The following is a 20,000-nucleotide window of genomic DNA, read 5'->3' as shown; positions in this document are numbered from 1 at the left end:
AAAAATATCTTGAAAATAAATAAAGTAAAAGAAACCATCAAAAAAATAAAAAATCTCAAAAAACATCTATAGGTCACATTAAAAAACATAATTAAAATAAACCATCAAAAAAAAAAAAAAAACTTTAAAAACATCTACAGGTCACATTTAAAAAAATAAAATAAAATAAACATACATATAATTTGAAGTGAAATGTACATAATATAATATAATATAATATAATAATACATTCAAATACTGTATTGCAATAATGAGAATCTAACCAAATCATCATTGAAAATAACAAGATTTACAAACAAGCTCAATAGCTGAATGTATGAATGAATTGTGTGTACAGTTTATGAAGAAAACGCTGCTCATTTAGTCTGTTTGTTCGGTGTCAGGCGTGTTGTTGGATCCATTCAGTTCATACTAACAATATTACAGTTCAGTGTTTGATCTCGTTTTTGCATGATAAACAATGCTTTTAATCTGTTGGGTTCCTAAAGCACAAGTGGTTGAGAAGCCCTGATGTGTTTGCACTGAAAACATCTCTCCATCAGCCGCTCGAGCCTTCAGCTCTTAACAAAGAGAAAATATCAATATTTAACTTAGCAGCTCAATGCTGTCCATCCTCGCGGTCTGTAATGGACAGCAGTGAGTGTGTAAGCGATTGTCTGTGACTTAGATGGATGACAGCGGCATTAAAGTGGCGCAAACACACACACAAACAGCTGACCTGCGGTAGTCCAGTCCAATCAAACAAACCACCGCCACAAAGCCAGGCTAGTAATTATGGTCTGGTCGGCATGTCTTGACTCGAGCGGCTGCGGTATGTGAGTTTAAATATAGCCGTGCTTCAGATCCGGATCATGATTAGACTGGCCACAAGTCCGGTTTTAGGTCGGACAATCCGGTTTTGAAATACTGTGTCCGCATACTGGCACAGGCTTGAGCCGGACGCTCTTTTGTCCTCCTTTTAAGATCGCTATTTCATACTTTATACAATGGTGTATAATAATTAAATAAATAAACGCCAATTTTATGTTTAAGTTTGTTCAATTGTGTTAACAACACAAAAAAATAAACAAACAAACAAATAAATTCTAATGTTATGTTCAAGTTTGTACAATGTGTAAAATAAATAAATACTAATTTTATACAGGGCCTAATCATTGTCATAATCATACTTTAGATTTAATACTGTTACATGGAATTGATGTTAATGGCCCTGAAATTCTGCAGCAGAGCGATGATATCTCGGATCATTATCTAGTCTCGTGTATACTCCATATAGCTAAAGCTGCAAACTCAACTCCCTGTTACAAATATTTTAGAACCATCACTTCTACAACAAAAGACTGCTTTGTAAATAATCTTCCTGACTTGTCTCAATTCTTCAGCATATCCAATAGCTCAGAAAAACTTGATGGTGTAACAGAAACTATTGACTCTCTCTTTTCTAGCACTTTAGATACGGTTGCTCCTTTACGCTTAAAGAAGATTGAGGAAAACAGTCTGACACCGTGGTATAACAAGCACAATCGCGCCTTAAAGAGAGCAGCCCAGAGAATGGAGCGCAGCTGGAAGAAAACAAAACTAGAGGTATTTCGTATTGCATGGAGGGAAAGTACTTCCTCCTACAGAAAAGCCTTAAAAACTGCTAGATCTACTTACAAACACAATCCCAGGCATTTATTCAGTACAGTGGCTAAATTAACGAAAAGCATCAACAGACACAGATCTTTCCCAACAGCACAGCAGTAATGACTTTATGAACTTCTTTACTTGCAAGATCGATACTATTAGAGATAAAATTCTAACCATGCAGCCGTCAGCCACAGTATCACATCAGATAGTTCCCCTGAGGAACAATTCCACTCATTCTCTACTATAGGAGAGGAAGAATTGTATAAACTTGTCAAATCATCAAAACCAACAACATGTATGTTAGACCCTATTCCATCTAAGCTCCTAAAAGAGGTGCTTCCAGAAGTCATAGATCCTCTTCTGAAAATGATTAATTCATCAATGTCTTTAAGATATGTCCCTAAAACCTTCAAATTGGCTGTTATTAAGCCTCTCATGAAAAAAACACAACTTGGTACTAAAGAATGAGTTAATTACAGACCGATCTCAAATCTCCCTTTTCTGTCAAAAATACGAGAAAAGGCAGTATCCTCTCAGCTTTGTTTCTTCTTAGAGAGAAATGTTATCTGTAAGGATTTCCAGTCAGGATTTAGACCGAATCATAGTATAGAGCCTGCTCTCTGCCACCCGGATCCAGTCCATATCCAGTCCAGATGGTGGATCAGCACCTAGAGACGACCTCTACAGCCCTGAATGTCAGCGGAGACCATGTCAACTAGATGAACCCTAGAGACAGATCCCCTGTGAAAACTTTGTCAACTAGACGACCATTGGCACAAGACCACGGGAACCAGACAAGTCCTCTGCACCTGTTTTGCAGCCTGGAATTAAACCACGCCATGCTGGTTTCCCCCCGACTGAGCCTGGTTTCTCCCAAGGTTTTTTCTCCATTTCTGTCACAGATGGAGTTTTGGTTCCTTGCCACTGTCGCCTTTGGCTTGCTTAGTATAATGAACTGACTTTAAATGAAAAATTGAGTGTTTACTATTGTCCTCTTGCATTATCGACACACTACTGTAAAGCTGCTTTGACACAATCTGTATTGTATAAAGCGCTATATAAATAAAGGTGACGACTTGACAAAATATATATTTGTATATTTTTCACTATTGATGAGAAATCTTACTTGAATATATTATTGTATGAAATTTATAACATAATCTGAGAATTATTAGTATTAACCCCAATAGAATTACTACAATTTAATTAAATTACTTTATAACTCATGATTGCTCAAAAACAGTCTACATTTTTTAAACCTACATATTTATTTCTAACTAAACAACATTAAAACAACATAACTATTATTTTGATAGATTAATAGATTTTGATATTATTTTGATAAGTTTTCAAACAAAGTAAATTAACTTTATTTACATAAACTATCAATTTTTCATGCTGCAATGGTTGGTCAATAGGTGAACATATTCATGTTAGCAACAAAATTCAGTCCCTAAAGTGTGTGAGATATGGGAAAAAGGCTAAATATATTTTATAAAAATGTTTGGCACTAATATAACTTCATAGATAATTTTACAAAAGTATTTTTGACATTAATGGTACTCCATACATACCCCAGACAAAAATGACTCGAACACGAAAAATGGTTATATCTCTTAAAAATAATTAGAAAAAATTAGAAAAAAATAAATAAATGATGTGTATTTTGAGGGTCTTAAAACACTTGCAAAGTTTTGTTCCCTTACTAACAACTATGCAGTTTTTAGAAATTGTTATGTATCTCTTCCGTGTCAAAATGGACTCTAATGCATTAAGGGGGTAAATTTCACTCCTCAATGGAAAAGTAAATTTTTTTATCACTGGTTTAGGATTTTTTTTTCCAGTTTTTATGAATGCTGCAAAGAGTCATCCTTTTGGTGTTACAGAAACGGACATGCTAATGCTGATGGATCTTTGTATTGAGCTTAAATAAGGAATGCCGCTGTCCTCGGATCGCTCTCAGAAAAAAAGCACAGCACAAACCTGTTTGGATCGATTAGTCTGCTGCTTTTAGATGCGGTCTGTAATCGAATCTGGCCATCTGAAGCCGGTTAGCACACTAACATGATTAGCCCTGAAATGCATCGAGTGAAAAAGGCCAAAGGCTTTTATAGAAACAGCCGGGTCAGACCTATGACATACAAATGGCCTGTGATTTATCTCTAATGAAATCTGTCCGTGCTCGTGGAATTGGTCCGATGCATCGCTTGCCATTTCTGACGGGATCGGGTTTATTGTAGCGATGCTGAGACCACGTTACTGCGTCTCAGTGTGTTTCTGACGTGAGACACAAAAGTGCATATAAAAGCAAATTATATTCTTTTGAAAAAGATAACACTTCTGTTTTTTATGCCATGTTGGGCAAAAGACAAACACAACTAATTAAAGTTTGTTTTAGGTCATTTTAAGTGTTTTTTTTTTTTTTTTGCTTTACGCAACTAAAACTGAACTGTATTTTGTTTTATTATTATTTTTTTCATTTTATTTTATTTAGGTTAAGTGTGTCGATCAAGAGCATAATAGTGATAGTAGAATTAATTTTATTTATTTATTATTTTTTCATTAATTTTTTTTAGGATAAGTGTCTTGATCAATAGTAGACTTTATTTTATTATTTATTATTATATTTTTTATTATTTTTTAATAATTATATTATTTCAAAAAAAAAAAAAATTAAAAAAAAAAAAAAAAAAAAAAAAGTGTTTGATTTTAAAGACAAAATAAATAAATGTATAATTTATACAACATATAAATATTTTAGAGTAATGAGATTCTGGGGGAAAATGTTCTTCATCAACTGTACACACAATGAGTACAAAATAATTTGTACATTCAACATTTAAAAAAAATTCCACCCTGATTCTTTAATTAGGAAACAGGCTGAGAAAGTAAAATCCCACTGGATATTTCATTCTGTAAATATGTTCTTCCTAACATGAAGTCAGGACTGATCCATTCCTGTAGCTCAAACAGTTAGAATAGCACTACAATATTGATAATATTTATACTTAAAATGCAATGCAAGTCGTTTCGGATAAAAGCGTCTGCCAGAAATGCATTTGACAAACAAATAATATCTCATTTTTAGGACTTTTACTTCAGCTGGTGTGTGAGACTGATCTGACTGTGAACACCTGAATGTCATTAACATCAGTCGAGAATAAAAACAGGAGCATCTGTGGCCCAGAAAGACCAGCAGCATCTCCCATAAGACTTTAATGACTTTCTCTTCTCACAGGAAGAGACTGAATCAGACTGTACGACTTCCTGTGATCAGAACTGAGCACAAAACACTCAAGATACAAGATACTTACACAAACTATAATATAATATATAATATAATATAATTTTGTACCATTAAATGTTTTGTCTTATTTTCATGATAATTAAACTAATTTAACCCCTAAAGTCTCATTACTGCATGTGTCCAGATGTTTTACTTTTGAAATTGTTTGTAAATTATGATTATGATTAGATACTCATTACTGTAATAGAGTAATTTATAGTAAATTATAGTATAAATTAAGGTAATTTATAGTAAATTGTAGTAAAAAGTAAAAAGTTTATCATAAGTTTTTTAAATTAGCATAAAATCAGCAAAAAATACTAACACAATGAATAAACAAAACAATGAAAACTATATTTATTATTACTATTATATCTCATTATTCTCAATGATGATTATAAGATTCATATTACTGTAAATTATAGTAATTATAGTAATTCAATCTAATTTATAGTAAATTTTAGTAAAATGTTTTTAAAAAAGTTTATAATGAAAAGATTTTTAAAATATCATAAAAACAATATAACAAACGATATAATGAATACAATAGTAAAACGTTTTAGAATTCTAATAAAAATTTGCATAAAAACAGCAAAAACATACCACAGTTATTTAATGATACAATGAATATAACATACTTCCACAAACTATTTCTTCCACTGACACATCGTCACAGATAACAAACATAAAATTAACATGTTTAAATAAAGTCATTAAAACTATGTAATTACATAAATGGAAGAATTATACTCATATATTTAACCCCAGCTTACCTGGAATATGGACATGTTATATTATAAAATAATTAGACCATAAACAGACTATTGAGTGGAGAAAGTTTGGTGGTTTGAATCCCTAAACCGAAATGATGAATCAGTAGTAATTTGTCATAATGCAATAGTTTGTTGCATGTTTAATACGTGGTTTGACGGTCGCGGTCACTCACACGTCTGCGCAGGCGGTCTCGCTCCTCTCGGATGCCATTCATGGTGGCTTTGGTGCGGTTGAGATCCTCCTCTTTACTGCACAGCATCGCCGTCAGGCTCTCGTTCTCCTCCCGGAGTCCAGCCAGCTCCTTCTCCCAGCGCACACGCTCCTCACACAGACTGGGGTAGAAGTCACGGCCCAGAGCGCCCTCGATCTCCTCCACCGTCTGCAAACACACACAAACATCACAGAAACCAAGTTAGCAAAGCTTAGTTTCAGCCTCATACGACATTACCACATTTCTATTTCAAATAAATGCTGTTCTTTTGAACTTTATATTCATCAAAGAATCCTGAAAAATTAAATGTTTCACAGTTTCCACAAAAATATTGTGAAAACTCTTTTCAACATTGATAATAATCAGAAATGTTTCTTGAGCAGCAAATCAGCATATTAGAATGATTTCTGAAGATCATGTGACACTGAAGACTGGAGTAATGATGCTGAAAATTCAGCTTTGATCACAGAAATAAATTACATTTTAACATATATTCACATAGAAAACAGCTATTTTAAATAGTAAATATATTTCAAATTTTTACTGTATTTTTGATCAAATAAATGCAGCCTTGGTGAGCAGAAGAGACTTCTTTCAAAATCACTAAAGACTCTTACACAGTCAGTTAAATAACCATCTGATGCATATTTTACACAAAACTAGAAAGCATGTTCTTGATCTGTAAAATACTCATCTCATTGCCTGGTTTTATGTAACTTCTAAGAGCAAGTGCACACTTTTAAGGACAAACGCTTTCTTTTAGTGCTCTTCAGCAAAAAGGAGGAGACGTTTCCACATGAAACTGCACTCGAAACTCACTTTAGTCAGCTTGTTTTTAATTTATTAAGCTTTAAAAATTGCTGAACAATAATAGGAAAGTTCATAAAGTAAAATTAATGCAATGTGAAAATGGTAAAAGTTTTAACTAATTGATATCACCATACTTCCCAAGCTGATTAATCAGAGTAGATTAAGACAATGGTTTAGTATTACACGTTTTCTGAAATGTTGTTTACATATGCAAGTAATGCATTATCTATTTAAATATGCACTACTTTGCATGTATTTCCAGAACAAAAAACTGAACATGGGATTTTGCTGCTGTGTTCTGAGGCGGAAAACACATTGACATACAATATGTCTAGTATTGTAATTCCCATATGAACATTGGATGAAGCCAGGTTCAAAATTCAAAATTGTTTGATTTTGCTGAAATATTAGAATTAAAGGGTTTTACAGAGGGGATTTTGTATTTCTCTTTTTATCACTCTGTAAATCAGAAAAATAGTTACCTTACTGTCGACAGACTGAAAAAAAACCCATTTCACAATGTTTTAGGAATCAAATGTTAAATACATAACAGGTGAATTATATATGATCAAACCCCTCAGTAAAATCCTTCAGAATATAAATAAGAATAAAACTAAAATTTGGTGTATGTAAGTGCTGCTTATTCAGAGAAAAAACTCATGGCCTTTAAAGATATGCATTGTAATTGAAATCTAAAGACTCAAATAGATAAAGTGTACTAAAAAACCAGGCAAATTATATATGAACAAACCCCTCTATAAAAACCCTCAGTATATACATAAGAATAAAACTCTAAGTTTTGGTGTTTGTAAGTGCTCCTGAAGTGGAGAAAAAACTCAGTTTGAGAAAACAGCCTTCAAAAATATAGATTAAATTGAAATCTACAGACACAAATAGATAAAATGCTAGAATAAAACCATGCAAATGATATATAAACAAACCCCTCTGTAAAAACCTTTAGAATATAGAAAAGAATAAAACTGTAAATTTTGGTGTATGTAAGTGCTGCTGAAGGGGAGAAAAAACTCTTTCAAGATATGGATTGTAACTGAAAACAACAGATGCAAATAGATGAAGTGCAATAACAAAACCAGGGGAATGATATATAAACAAACCCCTCTGTAAAAACCTTCAGAATAGAGATAGGAATAAAACTCTAAAGTTTTGTGTATGTAAGTGCTGCTGAAGTGGAGAAAAAACTCTTTCATGATATTGATTGAAACTGAAATCTACAGACACAGATAGATTAATGCAATAAAATAAACACTTCAATGTGTATTTTGGATGTTTTCTTTACACTAGTCTGAAAAAAAAAAACAACAGTTTTGAAAAGACATGAATAGAATAAAATAAAAACAATAAAATAGTTTTTAAAATCATATAACAGTATTAATAAACACAGAAAACTCATTATAATCTGTTAATTGTTTCTTCTAGACAGCAGGAGTGAGATCAAAATGCAAAGCAAATGAAGACATTTGCTCAAGTCTCCTGCTTCTCAGATGTTTCTCCTGAGAAAAAAAAGCAGTTTTGCAAGCAGCGGGAGACTATTATAACTGCAGCGCGGCCTCTGATGGTCTGACCACACCAGTAAACCGGATTACGCAGCAGAGCCGTGAAATGAAGCGTCACACACTTATGCAGGATGAGCAGCGCTGGAGGCCGAGATGACGACTCTGGTGCTAAAACAGTCCAGGAACTACAGGCCTAAACGCTCTTCTACCAGTGAGTCAGCAGCAAAACATCAGACTTTACTGACATCACTCACATCCTACAGTCTGTATTGAATTATTGATAATACGAGCATGAGGAAAAAGTGGGTGTAAATATGAAATGAAGAGTCATTCAGCTCCACAGTCTCAGACTTTTGACTATTAACATGAAACATTGTAATATAAGTGTAGTCTACTTTGCAGCTTATTTTGGTCAAAAACCGCCCACTTAGGAAGAGACTGACTGATTGACAGGTAAAGAGACCAATCATAGCTTTTTTCTGTGTGTGAGCTATTTAGGTGTGAGTGAATCTAAAACATATTATAGTTCAAAAGTTTTTTTTAAAGAAATTAATACTTTTATTCAGTAAGGATGCATTAAATTGATCAAACGTGAGAGTAAAGACATTTATAATGTTCTATTTCAAATTTCTGTTCTAAAACTTTGTTCATCAAAGAATCCTGAAAAATAAAATGTATCACGGTTTCGTCAGAAATATTGTGCAGCACAACTGTTTTCAACATTGATAATAATCAGAAATGTTTCTTGAGCAGCAAATCAGAATATTAGAATGATTTCTGAAGATCATGTGACACTGAAGACTGGAGTAATGATTCTGAAAATTCAGCTTTGATCACAGAAATAAATTATATTTTACAATATATTCACATAGAAAACAGTTATTTTAAATAGTAAAAATATTTCACATTTTACTGTATTTTTGATCAAATAAATGCAGCCTTGGTGAGCAGAAGAGACTTCTTTCAAAATCATTAAAAACTGTTATGACAAATGTTTGTATAGAAAAACAGATTAAATTAGTGGGAATATGTCGTGATCTGAATTCACAGATTATTTCACACGTGAATAACTTTAATGCAGCACTCTTCGCCAAAGAACTAGGCACCAAATTTGACAAAGTTTTCCAGATTTTCCAAGTCTTTTCCCGTCTATGTTGACAGGTTTTTACCAGATCGAGCTGCGAAAGTGTCAGAGTGTATAGTTGAAAGTTAAGCTACGTGACATGCAGAAATGGTCAGACTGCAGTTTGTGGTATTGTGCACTGCATGCATGAGCCGATCTGTGGGCTCCTGTACTGCATCTCTCAGGTGTTTTACCTTGATGGCCAGATCGCAGTGTTCACTGGCGGTGGTCAGCTGCTCAATGTGTCTGTCCACCTCCGCCACGGACAGGCTGCATGTGCTCTTCTTACGGCCGCAGAGGACGCTCTCCAGCCCCGTCAATACACGCTGCAGCTCCGAGTTCAGGTCACTGCAGTTATCTGGAAAAATACACGCATCTCAGTCAACTTGGAGTCCATTATTGGGAATTTCTCCAGCATGAAACTGCACTCGCATCCTGTTTTAGCTGAGTCATTCATAAAGAAAAAAAATGCTAACAATAACGGTAAAACAAAAACAGTAAAATTAAAGAATGCAACATGAACACTAAATAAACAGCTTAAAAATAAATAGAAAAAAATGTTTTCAAAATCATATAAAAGTATAGTAAAGAAAAAACACAAATACAATTACTATAACGTCTCAACTTTTTCTCCCAGACAGCAATGAGATCAAAATAGGGAGCAAACTGAGACCTTTTCTGAAATCTCCTGATTCTCAGATGTTTCTCCTGAGAAAATGATCCCAGTAATCTCCCATATGTCTCTTCTAAAGTCTCAAACTCAGTGCTCAGATTTGCCAAGACACCAAAGTCTGTCAGAAGTCAGAGATCTCAATATGAACTCCTCAAAGGACCTGAGCTGCTCCACATTTGTACTGTACAGCTCTACACTGGATGACAATTATTGACTCATTTGTGATTAGATTTTTTTATTTAGTAATAATAAGAACAATTTAACACACACAGACACACACACACACACACACACACACACACACACATATATAAATGTTAAATTGTAATTTAATATTTTACATTAAAATTTAAATTAACCATACCTGAGAACTAATTGAAGTCCCCAGGAAATGTTATTTATTATTGTTATCATTAATAACAATAATAATTTATATATAATATCAAATATTTATTTTAATTAAAATAAGCTAATTTAATAATTTACATTACAATGTAAATTAACCATACCGAGAACTCCATGAAGTCTCCTGCAGATTGTATTAATACTACTACTACTACTAATAATAGTAGTAATTAAATATTTCTACATAGTATTTGTTTTAATATTTATATAATAAGTTAATTCAATAATTTACATTAACTATACCTGAGAACTCCATGACGTCTCTTGCATAACCTGCTCATCCAGCATCAAGCAGGCAAATGAAATGGAAAAATCAGAACTCATATGAATCAGTATGATCGCTGAGTATGAGCAGATAATTGATCCAGAGCTGTATTAATGTTCCCGACTGCATGGAATGTGCCGTCATACATTAACCATGAAACATAAAAGCGCTCATGGGAAAAACACTGGATGAACAGAAGCGCTTCACATCGAACCTCCAAGATCATTTCAACTAGAGATTCATCACTTTATTGGCATGATTCTGAAGTTTAGTTTTGTATGAAGTAAATGAGAGTCTGTACTTATGGAAACTGCTTTGTTCAAAATAAAACAAATAATATTAATTAAAAGATGTATATACATATTTTTTTAATTTAAAGTATGACCTTTAACTTAAAAGGGATTCGTCAGCATCTTCATGCTAACTTATTTTTCTCATTTTAATTACATTCTTTAACCTTTTGTTTTGTTATTTGCAACTTGACAACCTAAAAATATGATTTTTTTAATATATAGTTTTTATAGTATATTATATATACACACGTGTGTGTGTGTGTGTGTGTGTGTGTGTATATATATATATATATATATATATATAGTATCAACTATTAGTTTGTATATTGATAAAAATCTAAATTATATATACACACATTTATATAATAATTACAATTAGTAAATCTGAATATATAAATGAATAAAGTCTGAACAGGGTTATTTAAAGCTAAAAGCATAAAAACATTCACTGCTTGAAATAAAAAAAAAACATTAACTGAAATAAATAAAATATAAAAATAAAACATAAAATTATTTTATTTCAGCTAGTTGCCAAAACAACATTTCTCATTTCCATTTAGTTTAAGTAACTGAAAAAACTAACTAAAGCTAAATAAACTAAAGCGTCACAAAAATAAAAAAAAAATGACAAAACAACAACAACAAAATTACTAAAACTTTAACTAAAATTAAAATGAAAACTAAATATAAAAATAAAATCTAATTTAAAATATTAACAAAAACTATAACAGTATATCAATGATACTAAAATCTGAATATATAATTGTAAATTAAAAGTTAATTTCTCTAACAGCGAGTTGAAAACAACTCCATTATTAACACTTTTGTAATGCAAAGCTGTTTTAATCATTCCAATAAAGCTTCTAGAATCTGAATCTGTCATTTCCTTTCACAGACGGGACTGATGCATGCTGGGAATGTCTATACAATACAGCGGTAGTGAATCACAGCCGCTGAAGGTACAATGACAGCATCCTGACTGCTGAGGCCTTTAAAAGCTTTTTTGTGGAGCGTATCGGCTCGATCGAGTGAAAAACAATAGAAAGCAGAGCGAAGACGACGATTACACACAGAAAAATGAGTCCTTATAAACCAAGACTGAACACACACACAAAGAAGGTTTCTCTCTTTCAGCAAAAGCCTTTATTTGCTCTCTAATGAACTTCACTGCTGTCTAGAAGAAACACTGGATCTCACTGGTGTCTGTGTGTGTAAATGAGGCCAGTATTTCCCATGAGTCTGCAGTGATAAACACAGAGACGTGACCTCTAGAACCCATGCAAACCCATTCAAAGTCACTGTGTGAAGATAACGGAGTGTCATTAGGGTGAATCTCACAACATTTCACCCCCAAATTTATAGACAAACAATAAAAATATAATGCATAATAATAATGAAGCCTGTTTTTAGGACCACTGTGACATTCCTTCCATGACAGATACAAGTTTTCATTACAGAAATGCAAATATTTAACATACTTTTCTTGCATTACAGTAACAAATATTTTGCAGTTCAAAAGTGCTTAATTGTTAAGTATTTTTTTCTTTAATTGTAGTTTCCAAAAATAGGCATGATGTTCAATAATTAAAATATAATTTTACTTATTTAATGTTTATTATAACATTATTTTCATGACATTATTTTACATTTGCATTTATTACATTTGCATTATAACATTATTTTCATCACACTATTATTTTAGATTGACATTATATTCATTCATTTTTATTTTACGTTTATATTCATTATTTTACATGTGTATTATTATAACATTATTTGTAAGACCGTATTATTTTATATTTACAAGTATTTTTCCACATTTAAATTTATTATTTTTCATTTACATTTATTATTTTACATTTACATTTATTATTTTTCATTTACATTTATTATTTTTCATTTACATTTATTATTTTACATTTTCACTGTAATTATTTTCATTACATTACTATTTTACAATTATATTTATTATTTTACATCTGCATTATGACATGATTTTTATGACATTAGTATTTTACATTAATTATTTTACATTTGCATTATTACAACATTATTTTCATTACATTATTATTTTACATTTAAATTACTTATTTTACATTTTCCTTATGTTATTATTCTAATGACATTATAATTTTTTATGATTATTTATTATTTTACATTTGCATTATTTTAACGTTATTTATAAGACAGTTTATTTTATATTTACATTTATTATTTTACATTTGTATTATTATGTCATTATTTTCAAGTAATTATTATTGTACATTTTCATTATTATAACAATTCAGCACATTTATATTGCATAATGTTCATTACTGTTATGTAAATACGTTACCTTTTTTTGCATTATAGTAATGAACATTAAAAAAAGTAATATTTCCAAAATAGGCATGTTCATGTATATATCAAATATAATTTTTTTTTGATGCTGGAATGCAATATGGACATGTTTTTGGCAGGCTGCTGTGAGACTCAGTCCCTCATAAATCATGTTTTTCAGATTTCCGTCAGGTTTACTGTGCGTCAGTCTGCATTTCTGAGATTGGATTTGGAAATATAATAATCCACCAGGTTTTTTTGTGTCTTACTGAACAGTTCAGCTCCTCACCCATGTCTGCAGTGACCAGTGTGGACTGGTTCTCAGGCAGTGAGATGGACGCCTGGTCAGGGTCCTGATCGACGCTCCTGTCGTCCTCGTTAACTTCCTGCTGGCTGTGACTGAGATCGGAGCGAAGCTCGGAAAACTCCTCCTCCTCCCTGAGAAACACACAGAGATATGATTATGATGGATGAGGAGAGTCATCGCAGAAAGTGTGGAGATGTTCTGTTGATACTGTCATTTTGATTCAAGTGTGAACACCAATCTATGGAATCTTGATTACCCCAATGATTAAAAAAAAAATAATAATGTTTTTTTTCTTACAGTTTCGAGTTTATATCTCACAATTCAGAATTTTTCCTCACAATTCTGACTTTATTCTCGGAATTCAGAGTTTACGTCTCGCAATTTTGGCTTTTTTCTCGGAATTCTGACTTTATACTCGGAATTCTGAGTTTACATCTCAAAAATTTGTCTTTTTTCTCGGAATTATGAGTTTACATCTCGCAATTCTGACTTTTGTTCTCGCAATTCTGAGTAACATTGTTTCTCGTTTCCAATTCTGACTTTATTTTTGGAATTCAGAGTTTGTCTCGCTATTTTGACTTTTTTCTTGGAATTCGAAATTTATTCTCGGAATTCTGAGTTTACAACTAAAAAATTTGTCTTTTTTCTCGGAATTCTGAGTTTACATCTCTCAATTCTGACTTTATTCTGGCAATTCTGATTTTACATCTCACAAATCGGTCTGATTTCTCTGAATTCTGAGTTTGCAACTCTCAATTCTGACTTTTGTTCTCGCAATTCTCAGTAAAAATTTTTCTCGTTTCCAATTCTGTCTTTATTCTCGGAATTCAGAGTTTATGTCTCGCTATTTTGACTTTTTTCTTGGAATTCGAAGTTTATTCTCGGAATTCTGAGTTTACAACTAAAAAATTTGTATTTTTTCTCGGAATTCTGAGTTTTGTTCTCGCAATTCTGAGTTACATTTTTTCTCGTTCCCAATTCTGACTTTTTTCTCTGAATTCTGAGTTTACACCTCGCAATTCTGTTTTTTTTTCTGCCTTCGAAGTTTATTCTCGGAATTCTGAGTTTACAACTAAAAATTTTTTATTTTTTCTCGGAATTCTGAGTTTTGTTCTCGCAATTCTGAGTTACATTTTTTCTCGTTTCCAATTCTGACTTTTTCCTCTGAATTCTGAGTTTACACCTCGCAATTCTGTTTTTTTTTCTGCCTTGGAATAAAAAATATTAATAAAAAAGCTAAAAAACATTTTGCAATTTTTCGACTTTTTTTCTTTTATATCTCGCAATTCTGAGTTAATATCTTGCAGTTCTGTTTTTTTTTCCAAATTGTGACATAAGAGTCGCAAGTACCTTTTTCCATTATTTATTATTGCATTTATACATCTTGTAATTCTGTTTTTGTGTGTGTGTGTTTTCATACTGATCAGCAAATAAACATAAATTGCATTTAGTCGTATTTTTTATTTTTGAGATAATAAAAAGCTACAAAATTAGAAACTAATTTCCCCTTTAATATTGCATTTAACTCAAGCTAGGTTAACTGCATCAAATTACAGATTTATGATTCAGGGATGAATATGAAAGTCAACAGAGACCTGGAGTCATTTGGCATATTTTAATTTCCCTAACGAGGATGCAAACGTCCCGACCTGCTGCATACATATGAGGCGTTTCTAATTAAACACGGTAGTTGATCTCATTTACATGCAGCTGAACGCACGTGAAAACAGGACACACGGTCACCAGTTCACCGCATCTCCCATCACAACTCAATATTCATGAGCTCATATTCATGCAGTTCGTTTAGTAAGATGAGCGAGATATCTTCAGAATAAACGATGAAAGGAGACACTCATCTCCTGCTGGGATCCCAGGCCAAATGACAAGATGAGATGCGCTTGAGTAACATTTATCCAGACGGAGATTTAAAGGAGCATTAAAGCAGCCGATATCTGTCATGGAGTAGAGTTACAAAGCTATAAATCACAGTAAGAGGCTTCAGAGGGAAGGTGTTCAGTGAATACAGACGTGGACAGAAGCTCTGCTCCAAGCCCTAGTGAGCTGCCTTCATAGACAACACTTCAGCCAGCATTTACATTTATGCATTTATTGGACGTCTTTATCCAAAGCCACTTACAAAAGAGAAACAAAGCAATTTGTCAAAGAGCCAACAATATTTGTAATACAATCCAGTTGGAAAATTATATTTTGCATAAAGAAAATTAAGCCACTAAATTTTATATTTACTATTTTACGTTTGCATTATTATGACACTATTTTCATTATATTATTTTACATTTGAATTATTATGATATTATTATCATGACATTACTATTTTACATTTATATTTATTATTTTACCTTTGCATTATTGACATTATTTGTAGGCCAGTATTACTTTATATTTACATTTATTATTTTATTATTTACATTTATTATTTATTTTATTTTATATTTACTATTTTTCATTTTCATTATTTTGTCATTATTTTAATGGCTATTATTTTACATTTATATTTATTATTTTAAATTATGACATTATTTTCAAGACATTATTATTTTACTTTTATATTTAATCTTTTTTTCATTTTCATCACTGACAAGACAGCATTACTTTATGTTTACATTATTTTACATTTGAATTATTGTGTCATTGTTTTCAAGACATTATTATTTTACAATTACTATTTTACATTTTCATTATTTTGTCATTATTTTAATGACTATTGTTTTACATTTATTATTTTGCATTATGGCATTATTTTTAAGACATTTTTAAATTTACATTTACATGTATTATTTTATATTTGCATTATTGTCATTATTTTCATGACATCATTTTACATTTATATTTTTTATTTTACATTAGTATTATTATGACATTACTTTCAAGACATTATTATTATGCATTTATATTTATAATTTTATATTTGCATTTTTATTACATTATTTTCGTGATATTATTATTATTATTATTCATTTGCATTATTATGACACTATTTCCATATTATTATTATTATTATTATTTTACTTGTACCTTTATTATATCTTTATTATATACCTTTATTATTTTTATGATAATTAAACACAAACTGTTCACACATCAGGGTAGCATTTGTTGTACTGCCTTTAATTAAACCTGTTTTTAATTAAAAAAAACAGGCTGTATTACAGATGAGAATCTAATGAGGATCATCACTGAGAATACTGAGATTACAAACAAACTCAGATGCATTAAAGTAATCAAAATTAAGGGTATAAATGAGCTTAAATGTCATTAAAAAACGCAATAGTTCTAAAAATGGTTTTCAACATCTTTATGCAAATTATAATTTTGTAATTGCTTAGTATTTCAGGTTTCTGCCTATGCAGACAGCGATGATCTGCGTGTCTCCGGTCAGGTGCTGAAGGGTAAAACTCTACCGGGAGTCTCAGCAGACAAGACCACCGCCGGCGCTGAAGACCAGACTGACCTCAGACAGCTGTGCTCACACACACACACTTACTGTACGTGTGCATGCTTATGTTCCTGTACTGTAAGCTGCTTTGGATAAAAGCATCTGCTAAATGCATAAATGTAAATGTGTGGTCCAAACACAACTGTTCTCTGAGCAATTGTGTGCAGCACATGGTTTAAATAATGTTTGTGTTTGTGTGTGTGTATTTTTATGAATGTGTGTGTGTGTGTCCTGGCGATCTCTGTGAGGAACAAATGTCCAGCTGAGTCGACTAGAAAAGAAATGAGTTTACATTTTCCCAGCCTACTCAAACGAGCACTAACGATGAAGAACTAATGACTGGACGAGCAGGACTGAATATTGTGCTTTGTTTTAACAATCAGTATTTATTACAGGCAGAAATTCTGCTCAAGTCAACTTCATCTGTGCAGTGTGAGTGTGTGTGTGTGTGTGTGTGTGTGTGAATGCGTGCATGTATGAGGCGTGTGTGTGTGTGTGACCTGATGGTGGCTCCCTGCAGCAGGTCTATCTTCTTGTTGAGTTCGGCGATGATGCTGTGCAGCTCTGTGATTCGCTCCTCATAGCGCAGCGTCGTCCTCTCCTGAACCTCCTCATGCTCCCGCAGCAGATGAGACTGCTCACACTGCACACACACACACAGCGGGACTGGGATTAATAACGCAGAGTTACACTGAGGAAAACTGCAAGGTGAGACAAACAAACACAACACATGCTGTGAACACACACACATACACGCCTCATGCATACACGCATTCACACACACACACACACACACACGCACGCACGCAAACAAACACAGGGTGAGAGATGCAACTCTCTATGAGACATGTAGAACACCTGCAGAAACACACAAACACACACAGTATGAGTGAGAGAAATCTTCAAACACACACACACACACACACACACACACACACATATATATATACAGAGCTTATATTATTTTAGTGAGCTCATCTCATAGACTTCCATTGTTTTTCGATCAGGTTAATATTTTCTCTCTGCTAAATCTGACTCTCACAGAAACCTGCACATCGTCAGATTTACAGACAAACATCATCTGGACCATTTACGACCACACGTCACATGTCATGATATTTCACTACATTTTTGAAGACATCTGACCCTCACAAGCATAAACAAACCACACACACACACACAAGCATGGAAAAAAACTGCCAAAACTGCACAAACTACTAATTTCAGACTAAACAACATCAAAATCTGTGCAACCTCTAATACGAAGTGGGCAAAGACCAGTTGGACTCATAATTACAGTAATCCAGGATTATACTGTAAAAAATTACTTAAATACGGCTTAAAACAAGCGAAACAAGACAAATTAAATGGTTCAGGGGACTTTTAAAATTTGTAATATCTTATGCAGTGTTGTATCTCAGGTACATTTGTATTGTGTTACTGTAAAAATGTCTGAACAAAACAAAAAACACTGTCGAACGAGTGTTATTTTGGTATTATTGCTGTACTATTTAGATATATTTTTTAATACATGTTTAAATTTGAAGGTTTTAGTAATTTAGTTGTGTTTCTGTCATTTTTAATAAAGATATTTTATCTTGGATAAATTGAAATAAAACAATTTATACAAAATTTAAATCATGACAGTCAAAATTACGATCATTTAAAATTATATATATATATATATTTATAAAATTACTGTAAAAATGTCTGAACAAAACAAAAAACACTGTCGAACGAGTGTTATTTTGGTATTATTGCTGTACTATTTAGATATATTTTTTAATACATGTTTAAATTTGAAGGTTTTAGTAATTTAGTTGTGTTTCTGTCATTTTTAATAAAGATATTTTATCTTGGATAAATTGAAATAAAACAATTTATACAAAATTTAAATCATGACAGTCAAAATTACGATCATTTAAAATTATATATATATATATATTTAAAATTACGAGTCCAAATTGACATACTTAGCCATAATTATGAGATTTAAAAAATTTAAAATCATGATATAAATAGCAACTTTTTACCTTTATCTCGAAATTTTGATTATGAGATCATTTTGATTTTTTAAAGTTATAATTTCAACTTTTTATGTCATAACTATGACTTTTTATGTCATAATTTCGACCTTGTATGTCATAATTATGACTTTTTATCTCATAACAAACTTAAAGCATGATTTTTTTGGGGCTTCCATACAGAAATGTGTTTAATGAATGTTTCTGTGAGTGAACTGAGATAGACTGTAGGTTTGTCTTCTATTAGCTACTAACAGTGAAACCATAAAAAAACAGCGCTCCACTCAATACAATTGAACTGACGGAATTAAACTGCTCATCGAGACTAAACACACGATTAAAGTGAGTCTATCAAACGGATTGATCCAGAATAAATGAATCGGAGTTTAGCGGCTCCGAACACCCGGATCTAACGTCAGGGGGAATTAGATCCCATCTTCTGGCCGAGCGAGCGTTACGCGAAAAACTTGGACAAGTTCTATATGCAGAGTTTGTCCATTTTTCTAATACACAACAAGTTCACGGAAAGGAAATCAAGACGGCAGAAAGCGACATCCGTATGATTTCTTTATTTTGAAAAGCACAATGTTTTGTTGTTATTGAGACCCTTTATAGTTTCATATGATGTCTCACTCTTATCTTTGTTTCTGCTGTCATAAGGAACACATTCATGTGATCGCGCAGCATGACACAACATATCAGTTCCAGCATACTTGACACAACAGGCTATCAAACTAAAATAAGCCAACCAAACATATAAAATGTTACACTGCTCAATTTAAATAGTCCGAAGTACAGTCTATTGTGGCGCTGAGCTCCGCAGCTCTTCTGCTGTTTTTGTTTGCTTGTTCTGTGTTTAGTCATTCTTCTTCAATAAGTTTTACCAGAGACAAACTCCTTAACATTAAGC

The 20,000-nt window shown here is 32.2% G+C and overlaps 1 protein-coding gene across 1 annotated transcript in view; it reads right to left on the bottom strand.

The window, feature by feature from the left end:
* The window catches only part of LOC107720969 (colorectal mutant cancer protein-like), a 126,519-nt gene that overhangs the window by 48,650 nt on the left and 57,869 nt on the right, over positions 1 to 20,000 (bottom strand). Inside the window, exons 3-6 of the mRNA XM_016528812.1 lie at positions 17,567 to 17,709; positions 13,592 to 13,740; positions 9,542 to 9,705; positions 5,862 to 6,068 (exon numbers count right to left, since the gene is read on the bottom strand). Of these exons, the coding sequence (XP_016384298.1) occupies positions 5,862 to 6,068; positions 9,542 to 9,705; positions 13,592 to 13,740; positions 17,567 to 17,709 (663 nt within the window). The remainder of the gene's footprint in view (positions 1 to 5,861; positions 6,069 to 9,541; positions 9,706 to 13,591; positions 13,741 to 17,566; positions 17,710 to 20,000) is intronic.

Source organism: Sinocyclocheilus rhinocerous, unplaced genomic scaffold (genome assembly GCF_001515625.1).
Source record: "Sinocyclocheilus rhinocerous isolate Xijiao unplaced genomic scaffold, SAMN03320098_v1.1 scaffold4256, whole genome shotgun sequence".
Classification (NCBI taxonomy): domain Eukaryota; kingdom Metazoa; phylum Chordata; class Actinopteri; order Cypriniformes; family Cyprinidae; genus Sinocyclocheilus; species Sinocyclocheilus rhinocerous.
The sequence above is the reverse complement of the archived record's forward strand: the minus strand, read 5'-3'. Positions and strand labels throughout refer to the sequence as shown.